The sequence below is a fragment of the Pteropus vampyrus genome, unplaced genomic scaffold (genome assembly GCF_000151845.1).
Source record: "Pteropus vampyrus isolate Shadow unplaced genomic scaffold, Pvam_2.0 Scaffold462, whole genome shotgun sequence".
Taxonomy (NCBI): domain Eukaryota; kingdom Metazoa; phylum Chordata; class Mammalia; order Chiroptera; family Pteropodidae; genus Pteropus; species Pteropus vampyrus.
In genome coordinates this window covers 1298338-1316166 of record NW_011889243.1, presented here as the reverse complement: position 1 = coordinate 1316166, position 17829 = coordinate 1298338, and the positions used below count along the sequence as shown (strand labels likewise).

At 50.9% G+C, this 17829-nt stretch overlaps 1 protein-coding gene, 1 long non-coding RNA gene and 1 other non-coding gene across 4 annotated transcripts; 2 read left to right on the top strand and 1 right to left on the bottom strand.

Annotated features, from left to right (window-relative positions):
- Nucleotides 1–1389: 1389 nt before the first annotated feature.
- SNX33 (sorting nexin 33) lies at nucleotides 1390–11243 on the bottom strand. The gene is made up of 2 exons (XM_011382123.2): nucleotides 8529–11243; nucleotides 1390–3878 (listed from the first exon to the last, which is right to left on the bottom strand). Exons 1-2 carry the CDS (start codon nucleotides 9997–9999, stop codon nucleotides 3625–3627), a joined length of 1725 nt encoding a protein of 574 aa, XP_011380425.1. The 5' UTR covers nucleotides 10000–11243; the 3' UTR covers nucleotides 1390–3624.
- On the top strand, nucleotides 10779–17780 carry LOC111732469. 2 transcript variants are annotated; one of them, XR_002777562.1, is made up of 3 exons: nucleotides 10779–10891; nucleotides 12348–12484; nucleotides 16649–17780. It is a non-coding gene; the product is annotated as an uncharacterized LOC111732469 (long non-coding RNA). The 2 variants fall into 2 exon arrangements; XR_002777561.1 differs by lacking the exon at nucleotides 16649–17780 and having other exon boundaries at nucleotides 12348–12749.
- Nucleotides 14772–14878, top strand: LOC111732485. Its single transcript, XR_002777572.1, has one exon. It is a non-coding gene; the product is annotated as a U6 spliceosomal RNA (small nuclear RNA).
- Nucleotides 17781–17829: the final 49 nt, after the last annotated feature.

Genomic DNA, 17829 nt, shown 5'->3' with positions numbered 1-17829 from the left:
TGGGAGATGCCTGGAGCTTTGTTTGGTGATTTCAGCCAGGGGCCTTCAGAGGCAGTCTGGACCTGGGGACTGGCACAGTGGGGGCAAGGGCAGACCACAGAGCCTATGAGGAGCTGGGCTCTGGCCCAAAGCATCCCCCAGCATACTGGGTGGTGCAGCCAGCTGCCACCCTCACTAGACCTCATCAAGTTCCTCATCTGTGCAATGAAGAACTGAATGTGGTGGTGTTGGGTGATGGATGATCCCAGCTGGCTCCCCCAGGAGCTGGTATAGGTACAGTCCAGGTACAGCTAAATGTGTGTGACACCTTTGCTAAGTGCCTGTGTGACTTTGTAGGCGTATGTGTGTGTCATTGTGTGAGGGTGTGACTATGTGCATGGAACTGTGATACAGCTGGGAGTGATGAGACTGACACTGTCAACAGAAGACAACGTGTGTGGATGCGGCCAACGTGTGTGGATGACCATGAATGTGACAGTGTGTGGCACTAGGAGTGCAACTGTGTAAGCACGTGACCATACATACACATGTATGTGGTCAGGTGTGGCTTATGTGCCTGTGGGCAGGTTGTGTGGCTGTATGTGGCTGTGCTTGCTTTGTGTTGGGCAGCAGTGTCTATGACCATGGGGATGTGCGGATGACTGTGTGCGCCACAGAGTGGAGGAGGGTGGTGAGCTGGGCCTGAGGCCACCTTTCTCTCCCAGGCCTGGCTCTGTTCCAGCAATGCTACAGTGGTTCGTGGCCCTTGTGTGTCTAAAAGGCGACAGGATATAGGATATAAAGACCACTTCCATCCCCAACCCCCACATGTGGCCACAAAACAGGCTCCTTTCCTGGGCTGGTCCCCTACCCTCAGGTTTTGGTAGTTAGTTGCCCAGGGCAGAGAGGCCTTGTTTTCTGTCTCACTTAGAGCAAAATAAGGGAGGGAACTGCAGGCCACTGGGCCCAGCTCAGTTTGGAACATGTGCTTCACATGTGACTGAGGCCATGCCACCACCAGGTCACCCCCCTACACACACCATTCCCCAAATTCCCTGCTGAAAGGGGCTCTAGCCAGCCCTGACAGATCTCAAATTACCCCAATACCCTGACCCACACAGAGATAGAAAGAAACCATGGAGAGAGGCTGATATCTTGGTCCCCACCACATATGCTGACCTCAGAATGCCTGCTGTAGGCCTGACCCGTTCCAAGACTTCATGTTCTGGTTCTTCTCCTAGGTCCAATCCCCCCAGAAAAAAGTGTCAGGCCAACTCCCTCACCATAAGGATGGGAGGCATGGGAGGTAGCCCCCTTCAAGAGAGGGACACAAGAGGACATTCCCAGGGCAGGAAGCATGAATGGGGACTTTCCAAGCAATGTGGGTTACGAAAAGAATTCCCTCCCACCCCATCCAGACTAACTCCTCTCGCCAACTGTGATCAGATTCCCCTCTGCAGAAGACCACCTAAAGGTCAAAGCTGAGAAGGGGTTAAGGGCGGGAAGGTCCTCAGGAGGTTGGAAAATGAAGGAAGGAGGATAGGGAGGGGAAAATTCCACAGAAAGTCCCAAATCTGACCTAATTCTGACCCAGGGCCAAGGGCCCATTCCAGAAGCTCCTCTGAGGATGCTCTGCCCTGAATGAGGAGCCTTTGCTGCCCCTCACCTCCTCTCACTGCCCTAAGCTACTGAGCGTGTGGCCTAGCCAAAGCCTCCCCTGATGCCCAGAAGCCAGCACTCCTCTCTCTGTCAAGTCCCCACTGCCCCAAAAGAGAACCATTGTTTCACCAGCACTCCTCTTTCCCGTGTGTGACCAGATTCCTGTCCATCCTGTCTGGGGCAACCCCAAGGGCAGGGCTAGGAATCCTCCTCAGTTTCCAACAAGGAAGCCACCGTGGACTGGCCGCCCAGGACTACCTGGTGGAGGACAGTTTTTGAGCAGCCACCTCCCCTGGACTGGGGCCTCCCTGGGGAGAAGAACTCTGTCAGACTGTCTTGGGGGCACAGCCTCCTATCCCTTTTTCATCCAACTCTTAGTCCTAGACCACAGAGCAGCAGAGCTAAACCCTGGGCAGGATTCCACCATTTGAGAGATGAGAAGAGTGAGGTCTGGGAAGCATATGGATCCAGCTGTGGCCATGGCCACCTGTAGATCCCAAGCCAGAACCTCCCATCAGCACAACTTCCTCACGACTGCTGAGGTTTTGGGGTAAATTTTGTGCCTACTATGACCTCAGGGATAGTTAGGGTTCTATCCTTCCCCCACCCTCATCCCCTCTGGGATCCAAACCAGAAAGTCATGTGTTTGTTATCTTAATTTTAAGAGGTTTATCAAGAAAACAAGAAAGGAAAAAGATTCAAGCAGCAGCCAGGAATGACCATGACCTCCTGGGGGTGTGGGGGATGCCAACAGTGGCACCTGTCAGTTCCCTCTAACCCACTGCTGAAGCACACCCTGGCCTGGGGGGAAGGAATAGCCCTCTCAAGGATGTAAACATGGGTGGGAGACAGGTAACAGCTAAGACCCAGGCTGGGATCACAGTGAGGCTGGCCATGGGCAGACGGGCCCAGGGTCCCTAGGCAGTAGGCAGGCCAGCCCCTGTTTTTTTCCCCTGGGTTTCCCACTATACAACAGGAAGGATTCCAGGATTCACAGGGCCTGAGGACCCTGGGAGCCTGGGGTCTAAGCCCGCTTGAGTATGGGGAGCTATTGCTGGTGAACTCAAATATCTGGTACCTACTTTCAGGTGTCCCCTCCAGGAAGATGCCACCAGGTCCTGGGGTTAATAGTGTCTCAGCACCTTGAGCCCAGGGAAAAGGTGTTGCACAGTCCCCTAACCAAGGGGCAAAGGGGGCTCAGCAAGTGGAGAGAAGTCAGGAGTGAGTTGGCCTGCAGTCTCTCCTGTAGGAGGCAAGGGTGGGGCAGGGACAGGGACATGGAAGCAAGGAAGATCTCTCTCCTCTATCACACAGGCCATAATCCCCACCAAGGTAGGGCAGCAAACCTGCTTAGGAAAAGTAAGGGCGAGGGAAAGAGATGTTTTCATGCCTCCACACCTTTGCCCGTGCTGTTCCTCTCTTCTGAATGTCCTCCCCATCTACTACCCCCATTTATCACTTTGTCATTCTTTAAGACACCGCTCAAATGTCATCTACACCATGGAGTTTACTCTGACCAGCAGAATGAGTAGTTCCCTCTATGAGCTTGCAGGAACCCCTTATTTACCATGGGTCATTCTGCATTGCCCCCATGTTTCTGTGTCTGATCCCCACCTCGACTGGGGACACCCTGAGGGCAGGCATGTCACAGCCCTAGGTGACCCGGGGCCACAGCAGGCCCCAGTGTCTGCTGAGTGAACAAGGGAGTGGTGGCTTGGTGTGTGAGCACTTTAGGCTCAAGGGGAGGCTAAGACCCTGGCCTGGCCTCAAGTGACTGACCAGCAGCCTAGGCCTCAGCCTGGAGGGTTCCTGGCCCCATTCTCACCCCTGCTATCCCCCCACCTCTAAGGGGTGGGGGAGTTCCCCAGGGGTACCCATGACTCTTCCAAAGTCCTCCCCAGCTGCTGCTGGTACCGGCAGGTCTAGAGAGCAGAGGTGCACTGCAGTGACCAGGCCGAAGGCAAGTTGGGGGCCAGGTACACCCAGTCAGAGGTTGTCGTACATGCGCAGCGTCTTTTCTAGCTGCTGGCCTACCCGCTGATAGAAGAGGATCTGCTGGCGCAGGTAGCTCTGCATCATGTGCTTGAAGTCGAGCTCGCGGCGCTGGTGGAAGTGGTTCATCTCAGCCTGCAGGGCGAAGCCCACCACACGACAGCGCCTGCGAATGCCATCTGCCTCGTCCTGCACCATGCGGCCCTCATCACTCATGCGCTGGCTCTCCTTCACCTTGGCAAAAGCTCCTAGCACAGACAAAGTGGAGAACAAGGGAGGTTAGGGCTCTTATCTACCCATTCCCTCCCTAAACTCTCTATGAGCTCCCTCAAGAGACCTTCATTAGCTCAATTCGGGCCTTGCTCCTGGACTCCAGACCTCGGGTCCAGCCACTGGATGTCTCCATCAAGATGTCCCCCAACTCTCATTTGGCACATCCTAAACCAGATGCACCTTCTTCCCTCCAAACCTGTGGTACTACCAGCAGCCCACAACTCGAGCAGTCATAGCTCAGCTAGCTACACTGATTTCTAGAAGCAGCTGTTGCAACCCACCATAGGCTTCATCTTCTCTCATACTGGCTCCTAATTCAGCTCAGACATCACCTCTTCCAGGATGCATCTCCTGCACACCCACTGTATTAGATGCCTCTCAATTCTCTCAGGTGTCCTAGGCTTCCCTCTACCACAGCTCTTACCACCCTGTCGTTTCTCTGACTGCCTTCCTCTGGGCTGTGAGCTCAATGTCCCTAGCAACCAGAACAAAGACTAGCCCACAGCAGATCCTGATGAGTGTCTACTGAGCTGACTAAAACTATACCTCACTGGACAGCTATAACAGGCTCCCAAAGGGCCCCCCAACTCCAACCCAGTCTCTGAGAGGTTCTCCAAAGCATCTGAAGAGCAGCCAAACTAGGTACCCATAGTTCCAAGCCTTAGCTGACTCTCTTTTGCCTGAAGATCAAGGTCCATACCCATTCGCCTGGTCTGTGAGGCCCTCTGGGAATTGGCCCCTGCACCCATACGCACTGACCCCATGTTTATCAGGCTCACCCTGCTCTTTTCTACTTTCATCTCTCTGCTTGCTGGACCCCTATGTATCGGGTACACCAGGAGCCTCCCTCAGTGCTCCCAGGAAGAATGTTCCCCATCTCTATCACACTGCTGAGTCTAAAACAGAGCCTCAAAGGCCACCTGGAGTTTTCCTTTGTGTGTATCTCTCCAAAGACAGGCCCTGGCCCCTCCTCACTCTAGCTCCCAGGGGACCAGAGGAGGCCATTTTAATAACCAAGTGACAGATGGAGGGCAAGGGATGAACCTGGGTAGGTGATCCAATTTGGAAGAATCTGAGTGAATCTGAAGAACCAATGAAAAAGCAATTGGTGAATGGGTTTCAGTTCTGAATTAACAGGTACTTGACTAATGCTGCACTGAAGCTGGTGGGGCAGATGCTGACAAGGGGAGGCAGTTTGCCTTTGCCCAGCACTCACTCCTTCAGAGCTTTAGGAAATCCACTGTGCAAAGAAGAGTTAGGGGGTGGAAAGGGCTGGCATGGTGGACAGCACATTCCTGGAGCACTTCAAAAGTTTCCACTACACATGAACAACATGCTCATTATGCATACTTCCCATTTATTCTTTAAGGAGGCCTCTCAAGGACCTTCAAAATGTATCTTTTTACTCTCAAGTTGTTAGATGCATTCAAGATGCATTTATTGAGCATTTACTATATCCTGGAAATAACTCTGGAGGCCTTTAAAAGTGACAGCACCCAGATTAGTAGACAAGTGCATGGCTAATTGGCTAATACTGGCATTTTGGGCAGATGAATTCAAGTTTGGACAGTCTCCAGGGCTGCTCACATAGCACCCAAATGAACTCTGCTTTCACCAGGTCCCAGCCCACTCAGTATTTCTGTTACCTTTCTTGAACTACCTCCTGCCTCCTGTTCTACCCCAATGGCCGACGCTTGGGCAGCAGAAACAGAATCACCCTAAGGCCTGGGATAAAGACCCAATAAGAGACTTCAGAGCAGAAGAGGCCCTAGAGCCCCCCCACACACACACACACATACCCCATACATACACACCACCACTGTATAGAGAAACTGAGGCCATGAAGGAAGGAACTTGCTAGGGGCTCCTACCTCCTTCCTGCCCCACACATGAGGGATGCCTAGCCCAGAGATATCCCTCCATAGTGGGGGATGGACACCACCTCTATGCAGGGATCTCAGGCCAGGTCACCTAGGTATTTGTATGGGGCTCCTAGACAATGAACTCAGAGATTCAAAGAGGTCTCAAGAAATAAGGAAGGACAATAAGAAGTAGAAAACAAGACAATGAAACTGGAGTTAAGCTCCAACGAAAGGAACCTACTGGAAGAGGAGACGCTAACCACCCTGGATTCCACCTGCCTGAGAAAGTCAAGGTACAGTGGGAGTGGACCTGCACTCAAGAGGGCTTTTCTCACCCATGGCCTTAGAGAAAGGAAAGGCCTCTTTTGTTGATAAGGAGACTAAGGCCAAAATAATAAGAATGACTCTATTGCAATTGCTAGGTATCCAAAGACAGGCAGACAGGCAAAGAAATAGGGATAGGGGGCAAAGGCCATGGGGGTGAGGGGGAGGCGGAGGCCCCACCCTGCTCTCTGTCACCTCTCCACCCTGTGACTCAGCTCTAGGGCCTGGACCAGCCAACACTAACGTGCCCCAGAGACAGGCTGAGTGAGAGTCATGGCTCAGGCCCGTCCAACATCCTCCCTAACATTCCACTTAAGACTCAACCTGAGAGCTGAGGACCCAGGGGAGCCTCCTGCCCCAGCAGTTGTCCTGTAGGCTGGGTCCTAGGAACAAAGAAAAGAGGGTTGGAGCTTTAGAGCTCCAGGATCCCAGATATAGTCTCAAAGCTCCCACCTTAATCCGTCTTGCCCCCACCTCTTGGAGGTTGTTACCATGTACACCAGGCTGAGGTCTGAGTCCTAGTCTCAACTGTGTCACCTCCACCAGACCTTACCTGGTCTGCAGGTCTCCCCGCCTCAAGTAAAAAGTCAGAAATGGCCTCTCTTAGCTACGTTTCCCTGTCCCAGGGTCAGAAAGGCCAATCTGGATTCATTCTCTTCACTTACGTGCGAGCCTGGGAGCTCTGGGTATGGGGCTGCCTTCCTGCCCCCAGCTCTGCCTGGGTGAGGGTCCCCAGCCACCCCAGGGGGCAGCTGTTTAATTACTGTGACCTGGCTTCCCCCCTTCCCCCTCCCTCTGCCCACATGGGAACATGCTATCCAAGGAGCTGGTTGAACCAGCTTTCCCAGGCCCTAACTCAGTGGGCGTGGCTCTACTTCCGGCAGGAAGACACCTGCTACAGTGGGCCCCAGCTGGCTAGCCACCTCCCCTGCCCTAGAGCTCAGAGCTAGATCTCAGGCATCACTCTGTCCTCAACCAGATTCTCCCCATCCCTCCCCACCTTGAAGGCCTAAGAGGTCACTGGGTCCACTCTCTCTCGTTTTACAGATCAGGAAATGAAGGCCCAGAGAGCAGAAGGCACTTCCCAGGGACACACAGCAAATTGGGGGCAGAGCCAAGACTAGAACTCAGGCCTCCTGTCTCCTGAAGCTGAAAGAGGGAAGGAGCAGAGGAATGTGGAGATGAGAACAAAGGGCAGAGAAGGAAAAAGAGAAAGTAAAGGGAGAAAGGAGGCTGGGAGCTACATAAGTTCTAGAAGTCAACCTCCTGGTAAGGAGAACAGGGCTGGTTTACTCCAGACTCTCCTGGGAACCAAGGTACAGGGTGGTATTTGCTAACCCCTAGGCTCAGTTCAGAGACCTGACTCCTGGTCCCGCCCAGAGGAAAACTCCCCACCAAGCCAGGCCTGACCTCAGAGCCTAGGGGCCAAGGAGCCAGACCCACACCCTAGACGTTCTTCCTGAGTTGCCAAGCAGCCCTAGAGAGGACCACACCTCTCTCTTGACATCTGCCCTGACTGTTATCCCCAGGACTCAGCCACCTGCCTGGTCAGGTGAGCCCAACTCACAGCAAGAAGATAGCCAGGCTAGGGGAAGGGGCAGGTGGAAGAGCCCTGTGCCCCTGGACCTCTGGTTCCTCCCCTGGCCCAGCCCGGGTGCCCCTCAATGACCCGGGATGAGTCACTTCCCTGGCAGTTCCTTGACATCCCCACAGTAACAGACAGGGGCCTATCCTGTCCCTCCCTCACAAAGGGGCCGTGAGAACTGAAAACACAAACTGAGCTTGGGAGGTGGCCAACATGAATGTGTCCTTGGGGAGGCACAGGAAGAAGGTACAGTCCCAGCTGGGCCACGGACTCTCTGTGCAACTACTCTTCCGTGGACATCAGCTTCTTCATCTACGGAATGGGGGCAGCGACCCTCCCGCACACAGATCGGGAGCTCACAGATAGGATACTCAGTGGTGAGAACAGGCTCTGAAGGGAGGTGAGCTTGTTCGGCAGTGGGAAGACAGGCTATACCACACTGTTGTTATCTTGGTCCCCCATGAGCCTGTGGGCTCCTCAAGGGCAAGGCCTGGGCCGTAGTCATCTCCATGTTCCCAGAATCCAGCCTAATACCTTGAAGAGCTCAGTGTATAATTGGTACATGAGAAAATGAGACAGAAACAAAAAATAACATATGCAGGAAGAAAAGAACAGACAACAAGAAGGTAAACAGCAAGCTCCATGCAGTCAGGGACCAATCCATCCACAATATCCCTGCACCTAGAATAACACCTGCCACATATAGTAAGTGCTCAACACACTTTTTGAATCAATGAATAAGACAGGTAGAAAGACTAGATGAGCTACTCTGTTTCTGTATAGGCCACGCTCATGTCCCCACATCCAGTAGAGTGCAAACTTAGTTAGGGTCTCCAGCCTGCAATGGCTCTTACCTTTCTGCAGGTGGATAATGTCAGGGAAATTGGAGAGCAGGCCCTGGTACAGAGACAACATGTCGAGCATTTGAAAGAGGTCATTCTTGGGCTGCTCAGCGAACATCTCGCCAACAGCTTCATAGGTACGGCCTGTGTGAGAAATGGCGCTATTGAGGGCCTCGGAGCTAAAGGGGGGGTCCATCTGGAAAGCATGACTGATGGCTTGGAAGGCACTGCCCAGCTTCTGAAACTCCTTTCGGAAGCCCCCCACATGCTTGCGCACCAGCTCGGATGCTACAGTGCTAAGCTGCAGGACGCTGTCATCCATCTTTTTGCTGAAGGCCTTGAAGGTGTCCACACGGTCCTCCACATCCTGCAGGTCCTGGTACTCCGTGGGGATCTGGAAGGTGAGCAGAAAACTGGCACCCACCATCTCATCCTTCTCTGCCCGACGTTTTCCCATCTTCCACTGCTTGGCATCCAAACAGCTGAGGAAATGCTGGAAGCCCTCATACTGGGACAGCACAGGGTGGCTGGTCATGTGGTCCATCCAGAGGATGAGCCGCCGCTTCCGCTTCTCAATGAAGTCCTCCTCGAAGCGGCCTGTGGCCTGCTTCTCTGGCAGGTGGGGCACTGAGATGACAGTGAACTTGTGCAGCAGGCGGTTATAGAGCCAGTCGAAGTGCTTGTAGCGCCGGTAGACAGGGGAGCTAGCATGGGTGGGTGTCAGTTTGTAGGAGATATAGCTTTTGATGCCCTTGAATTTGGTTTGTTTGGTGGGGTCCTCCACTGAGCAGGCAAATGGGTGAGGGTTGGCCTTCCACTGGGGGCCACGAGGGCCCATTTCAATGGAGTATGTCTCAGCGATCTTGGCCATCATGGGCACATCACCTAGGATGAAGGCCTCTACTCCAGAGCGCACAAAGCACGAGAAACGATTGAGGTTGCGCCCCACCACACTGCCTCGCTTGGCAGATGCCAGGCTGTCCTGCCGCTCCAGGAGTGGTTTGGGCCGAAAGGCAATGTGCTGCCTGGGGTAGGCACCGGGGTAAGAAAGGTTGAGTGGGGGGTGCCCATTGGTACCCAGCTCACCAGCCTGTGGTTCCTCCACCACTGTGCATCCATCATCCCAGTCATCCCAGTCATCATCATCATCTTCTTCAAAGCTTCCCTGGTTTGAGAGGAAGCCACTACCCCCACCACTCTTGGAAGGGTTGGCCACATTGGGGCTGTGATAAAAGTTCACGTGGGTGCCTGGAGAGCCTGCAGGGCTGCTGGAGTAGTCTGCATGGTTGGAACTGGTAACAGAACGGATGATCTCCACATAAGAGGCAGGGAAGAGCCCTGATTCACCACGGCTGTTCTGGCCCTGCAGCCAGCCATCCAGCGAGGTCTCACTGAAGATGACCAGGTCCTCATCCTGCTGGATGCTGATTTCTTCCTTGTTCTCGCTGCGGAAGTCATAGAGGGCTCGGCCTTTTAGTGCCATGGCTGTGCCAGTGATAGAGAAAGATGAGAAGGTTCTGCCCAGAACTGGGGGCACTTGCTAGGATATCCAAGAATGCACTGGCAAACCAAGGCTTGCCCCAGCAGCTTAGTCTCTCAGCTCCTAAAGCAGATCTCAGCACACAGAGATGCTGTCCAGCCTCTCTCTCTTCAAAGCTGTGTCCATGGCCCAGAAACTGCCCTATCAGGTTTCCCAGCACATGTCTGGAGACAGGAGAGGCTCATGTCCATAGTCTTCCTCCCTCCCTTTAGCAGCCAGAGGGGGAGTCTCTCCCTCCTCCTACTCCCAGAAGAAAAGTCAAGTGACTCGGAGAAATAAGCTCTGAGAGAGCAAGAATTCCACTTTCCACTGGAACAACGTTTTAAAACAAAAGAGAATCTCTTGGAAACCACCGTTCCAGAACCCCGGCAGCTCTAGCTCCCAGCTTTTTCTGGCTCCTCAGGCCTTGGGAGACTCACATTCTCCTAAGATCTGCTCCTTCCTCCTTCTTCCTCCTCCTCTTCCTCCTGGGCCACTAGGTTTTCAAAAATCCAGAAAATCCAAGAGCGGCAAGGAGAAAAGCAGCAGCCTCCTGAATCCAGTCCAAGGGTGGATGTGTCCGGCTTTCCAACGAGCCAGGCCGGGAAAACAAGGACTGAGGCTTACACAACAGGCCGCCAACTCTCCGACCCCACAGCGCAGAGGGCCCCCAGCCGTCTCTGGCGCCCGCTCCCCAACAAAGTGGCCAGCCTCCGCCCCAAGGAAGGAGGGAGTGGACTAGGCGCTCAGGCGACTTCTGGCCACCAGCTGAGTGGCCTCTTTTGTTTGCCTAATTCTTCAGCAGTTTCTGAGCCTGAAGTTGACTCTGATCTGAGTCCGAGGACGCCGTTCAAAGGTAAGCCCAGCCCAGCGGTAGACACCCGGTGCCGGCCCTACAGACCCCTGCCCTCGCCAGCATGCGCGCACACACACAACAGGAGTTTGCAGAGTGAGCTCCCGAGAGCAGATGGCGTCCCGCCCGCCGTCCTCTGCTCTTGCTGGCAGGTCCGGCGGTGAGTGGCAGGCTGCACCCCCAGGCCGCCTTCTCCCCCAGCACTCACAGCCCCTCCGTGCCGCCTGCGAGAAGCCAGCTCCAAAACAAAAAAAAAAAAGGCGATTCTGGGAGGTGGTGTCCCAGAGAAGGAGGGAACAGCCTGAGGGCGGGGGGAGGTGCGGGGAGAAGGGAGGGAGGGAAAACAGGCAAACTCCACAGCACTTCCGCAGGCAGGCGGGCTGGCTGGGCAGGGATCACTGGCTCCGCCCTCCCGGGCCTGGGGCGCCGGAGCTGCCTGATCTTCCCTTCCCTTCTTTCCTTCTGGCAGTGGCCCTCATTTGCCCTGCCGGGATGAAAGAGGGAGGAGACAACCTGCGAACAGGCGCCTACTGCGTCGTTCTCCCATGCAGGGAGGCCTCTCCCTCTCCCTCAATCCCCCCTGCGCCCCCCGCGGCAGGGAGGCACCTCTCCCTCTCCCTCAATCCCCTCTTCGCCTCCCGCGGCTTTAGCACTGCTCTTCTCCGCCCCCTGCCCCCTTCCAGCCGCCGCAGCTGCCTTGCCTTCTGGGCTCTAGTCACCTTCCTGCCTTTTTTGTGAAGCCAGTGGAGGAAAACTCTGAAAGTTTGCAAAGTTCGGGGCTGCAGGGAGGGCGCCAGAGCTGTGACGGGGGAGGGGGTTGAGGAAGGGTGGAGAGCCACAGATGCCCCCCCACCCCGCCGCCCAGCTCTGGAGGGACTGGGCGGTGGCGCGCCCGGAGATTGTTCTCTGGAGGGGGCCCCTGGAGCCAGCAGTGCACACACGGAAGAAGCCTGAGAGGCCTGGGATACTGGCCGCTGCGGGTCCTAGTACCTAAGTCAGACAGAGCCAGGAGCAACCTTGCCCTGGGAAACTTCCTTCATGGGGAAAGACAAGCCCCTACATCTGTTAGCGACAGGGAACAAACACGACCCGGTTCGGTCTTGCTTTTTGTGTGGCGCAGGGACTGGATGTTCCCTCTTTGCTACCAGCAAGGAGAAGAGAAGGGTGGTCGGGGTAAGGTTCCAGGAAGAGGCAAGGGGGATTTGACCCTTGGTCAGCCCATCCAAAACACTTTGGGTACTGACTGCAAGGCATGTGGGGGACACTGGGGATTACAGCACTACTAGGCAGTTCCATTCCTGACCCGGAAGGTTTACAGTCCACCCTCTGATCCTTACTTCATCCATTTTGTCTCTCTTTCATTTATTCAATCATGCTCTCAAGAAAACATTAACTCAGTAGCTGTTCTGTACCAGGATCCCAGGCTCCAAAAACAAATAACATTGTTCTTACCTTCCAGAAGCTCAGGTATGTCCAACAAGGAGACAGATGCTCCCTGTCCAGTGTGACCAGTGCCATGAAATGTGCTTGGGAGGGCATCTACCCCAGCCTGGTGGAGCAAGAATCAAGCAAGGCTTCCTGGAGGAAATGTAGAAGGTGAGGCAAAGGCTTCAGCCCCTACTTCCATTCCTGGCTATGCCCTGGAACCTTCCTTACCTCTCAAGCTAGGATTTGCTTCCCCTTCATTCTCACTCTTCCCACTTGTTGCAGATTAACTGGCACAAGGCAGTGCTGCTAAGGTAGCAGCCTTGGCTGTTTTGAGGGGTGTGATTTGCAGGCCTCTGGCTCCAAAACCCAAATTGATTGGTGCAGTGAATAGATGCAATTCCCTTAGCAGGGCTGGCAAATAAAGGTTTTTTTTTACAAACTCCAGAAGTCCAGCTGTTAATTTACACAGAGAAGTAGATCTATCAGGCAAACCTGAATTTTTGTATTATAGATCAAGACAGTTTGGGCTGCTCCATGGGAAGCACGGTTACCAGAAGGTTAGTACAGTGAAGCTGGAACCCCAAGATGCAAAGAGGGAATGGTATGGCAAGTGTCTCATACCTTGAAATCTATCCTCCTTGAGAACTTGTCCTCTTCCACAGAGGCAGCCTTGATACTAAGGACTCAGTTTAGCCTAGTATCTCTGCGACCAGAACCTGAATATGTTTCCCCCAATTGTTTTGGGATGCCACTTTTCTGTGATCTCTCTTCTCTTCAAAAAGCCTTTCTCCAAGTTGGGTTTAACAATAACGGCTACTTTCTTGGTGCTAGACACTGTTGTAGACATTTTGCTTTTATTAGCTCACTTAATACAATTGGGATTTCTGCTCACACAACTAGGGTCCTAGTCTGGCCCCAACCTCTTGAGGGGCCCCCAGCCACCACCTTGATGGCCTTTGGTTGATTGCCAAACACTTCAGTCACACATTTACAGATCAACCATCTTGGATTTGCTCCCACATCTGTTCTGGGTGGGTTTTTCTAACTTTCAGGGGATACCTTTATTTCTCGGTTCTTGGGGAAAACTCACTCTTCAGACTCACAGACATTTCCAGAACTTGTATCTTCCATTCCTACCCTTCCAAAGACCCTCTTCAAGCTTAGGGGTAACAGAGCTCCTGGTTACTAGTCTCAGGAAACCACTAACCTTTGTGGTTTCTCTTTACTCTGCCCATTCCTTTGGAAAGGTTCCTTTATTAAATTCTCTTCACATCATTGTAATTGGAGTATGTTCTCTCTTTCCTTCTGGGACCCTGATTGCTACACAGAAAATACCATCCATCCCCCCATTTAGATATCTAACTTTCCTTCTTTAGGAAAGGAGTCAGCAAAGGAGAACCTTGGCCAGTGTTTTCCAGGCTGATCCTGCCAGTGGCAGCATGAAAGACACATTGGACTATTACTATAGTAATGCAGACAAGAGATGATGAGGGCCTGAGACAGGGCAGGAGTAATGGGAGTTTATGGAGGTAGAATAGACAGGAATGGCAACCAAAAAGATGTGGATATTGAGGGAAGACTCAACCTACATCTTTAAAAAATAGATTCTTGACTCCACTTCCCCCACCAGCTACTGCCCCATTTCTCTGCTTACCTTTGCAGCAGAACTCCTCAAAATGGCATCTATATCAGTTGCCTGCAATTAGATCCTTTCTCTTCTTAAACCTCTCTGGCCAGTTTTTCACCCTCACACGCCACTGAAATCTTGATGTCATCAATGACTTAATGGTTATTCTCAGTCCTCTTACTCAACCTATCAGTAGCAGTCGACCAAGCTGGTCACTCCTTCCCCTTACATACACTTACACTTTCTTCACTTGTATTGGGGGTACGATTCTCTCTCGGTTTCTCTCCTCTCCAGTAATTTTTAACACTAGAGTAACTAGAGTATTGTGGTCCTCTTGTCTTTTATATCCATGTTCACTCCTTTGATGACCTCACCCAGACTTATGGCTTCAAGCACCATCCATCTGCCAATAACACCCCAATTTTTTTTTTTTATCTCCAGCCCAGCCCTTTCTCTAAAAGTCCAAACTCACATACCTTTCTCCTTGACTTCTCCCCTGGGATCTCTAATAGACATCTCCAACCAAACATGGCCGAAATGGAATTTCTGATCTTGCCCCCCAAACCTGTTCTACTTGGTAGCTTTCTCTATCTTGGGTGATGAATACTTTTTCCCAGTTGCTCATGCTCAGAACTGGAGCCATCCTTGACCCTCCTCATCATCCTGGGGCTCCTCTCTCATCAGCATCTCACTGCTGCTCTCCTGTCCCAGCCACCATCTTTCTCACCTAGATGGCTGCAACAGCTTCCTAATGGTCTCTGTTTCTACTTGTCTCCTGATAGTCTGTTCTCAACACAGCACCAGATGATCCTTTTAGAATGTAAGGCTGTGCTCCCTTTGGCAGCACATATACTAAGATTGGAAGAATACAGAGAAGAGTAGCATGGTCCCTGCACAAGCATGACACACACATTCGTGAAGCGTTCCATATTTTTAAACAAAAGAACAAACTAATCAAAAACAGACTTACGAATATAGAGGACAATCTGGTGATGGGTAGAGGGGTGGGGAGTTGGGAACTGGAAGAAAGGCGTGACGAGTTAAAGAAGTACAAATTAGTAGTTGATAGATGGTCACAGGAATGGGGAGCATGACATAGAGAATGCAGTTAGCATTAATGTAATGGCTAGGTGTAGAGCCAGAGGAGAGAAAGCAATCAGCGGGATCATTTTATAAACTATATAAATGTCTAACCAATGTACTGTATACTTGAAACTAATAATAAAATTTTTTAAAAAAAGAGAGAAATGGTAAAATTTAAGTTAGAAGTCAATCCTCTGCTCAAAACCCTGCAGTGTCCTCATCTCACCCAATGTAAAAAGTCCTTACAAAAGCCAACAAGCTTCTGTTATCTGAGTCCCCTTTCCTCCCTGCCTAGCCTACTCTGCTTCAGCTAAAATGACTTTGTTACTCTTGACATGCCATGCACATTCCTGTCTTAAGGCATTTGCACTTTTTTCTTCCTGAAACTCTCTTCCCTTAGATAAACCCCTATAAAATATCACCTTCATAAGACCTACCCTACAAATAAATTAGAAAAAAAAAGCAACCTGTAGGAGTTTTTTACTGCAGCTATAACAAATTACCACAAACTTAGTGACTTAAAACAGCACAAATTTATTATCTTTCAGTACTAGAGTTCAGACATCCACACTGGGTTTCACTGGGCTTAAATCAAGATGTCAACAGGGCTGTGTTCCTTCTGGAAACTCCACTCTAGGGAAAAAGTCATTTCCTTGCATTTTCTGGCTTCCTAGAAGCTGACCACATGCCTCCGTTCCTGGCCCCCTTTCATCTTCAAAGTCACCAATCACATCTTTCAGACTTTTTCCATCATCTATCTCCTCTGGCTCTTCTACTTCACTTTTTTACTTATAAGGACCTTTGTGATTACATGGAACCCATACAGATAATCCAAGATAATCTCACCATCTCAAAATCCTTAATCACATCTGCAAATCCCTTTTGTCACATAAGGCACTATATTCATAGGTTCTGGGTGGACATATTTGGGGGACCATTATTTTCCTTACCATGCAATCCAATAGTAAATTAGACAAAAGACACGAAAAGGCATTTCACAGAGGAGGAAACATATGAAACCTTTATTCATTAGGGAAATACAAATTAAAGTCACAATGAAATACCATCACACACTCCAAATTGGCAAAAAAAATTTAAAAACTAAGAATCAAGAACAAGGAGCAAAGGGAAATCTCATGCGCTGCCAAAGGAGTATAAAGTGGAACAACCCTTTTGTTAAATAATTTTGGCAATATCTACTAATGTAGAACATTCACATACTTTACAACTCGGCAATTCTACTCCAAGATGTATACGAGAAGTTATTGCACATATACAACAGGAGACCTACAAGGATGTTAACAGCACTGCTAAAATAAAGTCCCTACAAAAAAATCCAACAGCAGCAGCAATTCAGATTCACAAGTACCTAGGTTACCCTAAGTACACAAATATGAAAGAGATGTCATAATGCGCCCCTCAAAAAAAAAATCCAACAGGAAAAAAGATTAATAAATTGGATAAAGCCAAATAATGGAATACTATGCAGCCGTAAAAAAGCAACTATGGCTACATATAATAAACTCCATGTGATGTAATTTTTCCTAAGCAACACTTCTCAAATATCAGTGCATACACAAATTACCTGGGGAGCTTGTTAAATGCGGATTCTGATTTTGCAGGTCAGGAGTGGGGTGTGAAATTCTGCATTTCCAGGGAGCTCTCTGCTGGCCCACAGGCTATACTTTGAGTAAGTAAGGTTCTCAGCAAAACAAACAAAAAACTTTAAAAAACACACACACAAAAATAAGGTTCTTAGCATATTTAGGGATGTATGTATAATGATGACTATTTTTCTTTTTAAAAACAAATTCAGAATAGATGATACATTTACCTCTGGCTGGGGGCCGGGGGTGAGGGGCGGAATAGGTAGATGAAATAGTCCTGGTGACATTCTTAAATTGGCTGTTGAGTTCATAAGTATTAATTATACTTTATAACTTACATGTTACATATATTATTTTCCATATATCAAACATTATATTTAAAAATACAATGAAAAACATACAAAAATAAAACGATCAGCAAAGAAGCTAGGTGGCGTCAGACTCGAGCAAATGAAAAGGTTGGTCCTGCAACGCTACACTCAGATATAACTTACAACTATTAACTAGCCGAAACAGAATTAACTTTGTTAACTCAATGCCCACTGATCAGAAATCCCTGTCAAACTAATTCTTTGTAAGTATAATTTACGTTTGCGTCCGTAAAGGGTCAGGACTTTTACTTACTATCCAACTTTCTCAAACTTTATGAATCAACTGGCATTCCTGTTAACAGTGGAGATTTCCAGGTGGCTCCCGTATAGACTCCGAATCTGTGGGTGTAGGAAGCCGCGCGGGAATTTCACACTCGCTGCAGCCCAGCCACACTTGGCAGGGAAAAACCGCTCCGCCCGCAGGGTAAAGGACCGTCCTGACGCGGGCGAGTAGCGGAGACAACCAGGTCAGCCCCGGGGTCGGCCCGCTCCGGGAAGCCCCCCACAAGGTGGGAGGAACCCAACGGTCAGCACAGTAAACCCAAACAAGCATCGACTTCCCTCTTCCTCCCAATTGGCCTCTTTAGCTCTAGTGGGGCAAGCTCTCCTGGGAGTCGCTGACAGGCAGAAGAATGAATGAGATGAAATTATTACGGCACTAGGATACGTTCCTGTCAACTTAAAATAGGGCAAACGCTAAAACCGGGTGGACGCTTCTAGCTCCGCTCCCCGCGCCCCTGGCGTCTTTCAAGTACTCCCTCTACCTCTCGGTCAGCAACCGGAAAAGAAAAAACGCAAATTTCAGTGAGGAGCCGTGGCCCCACT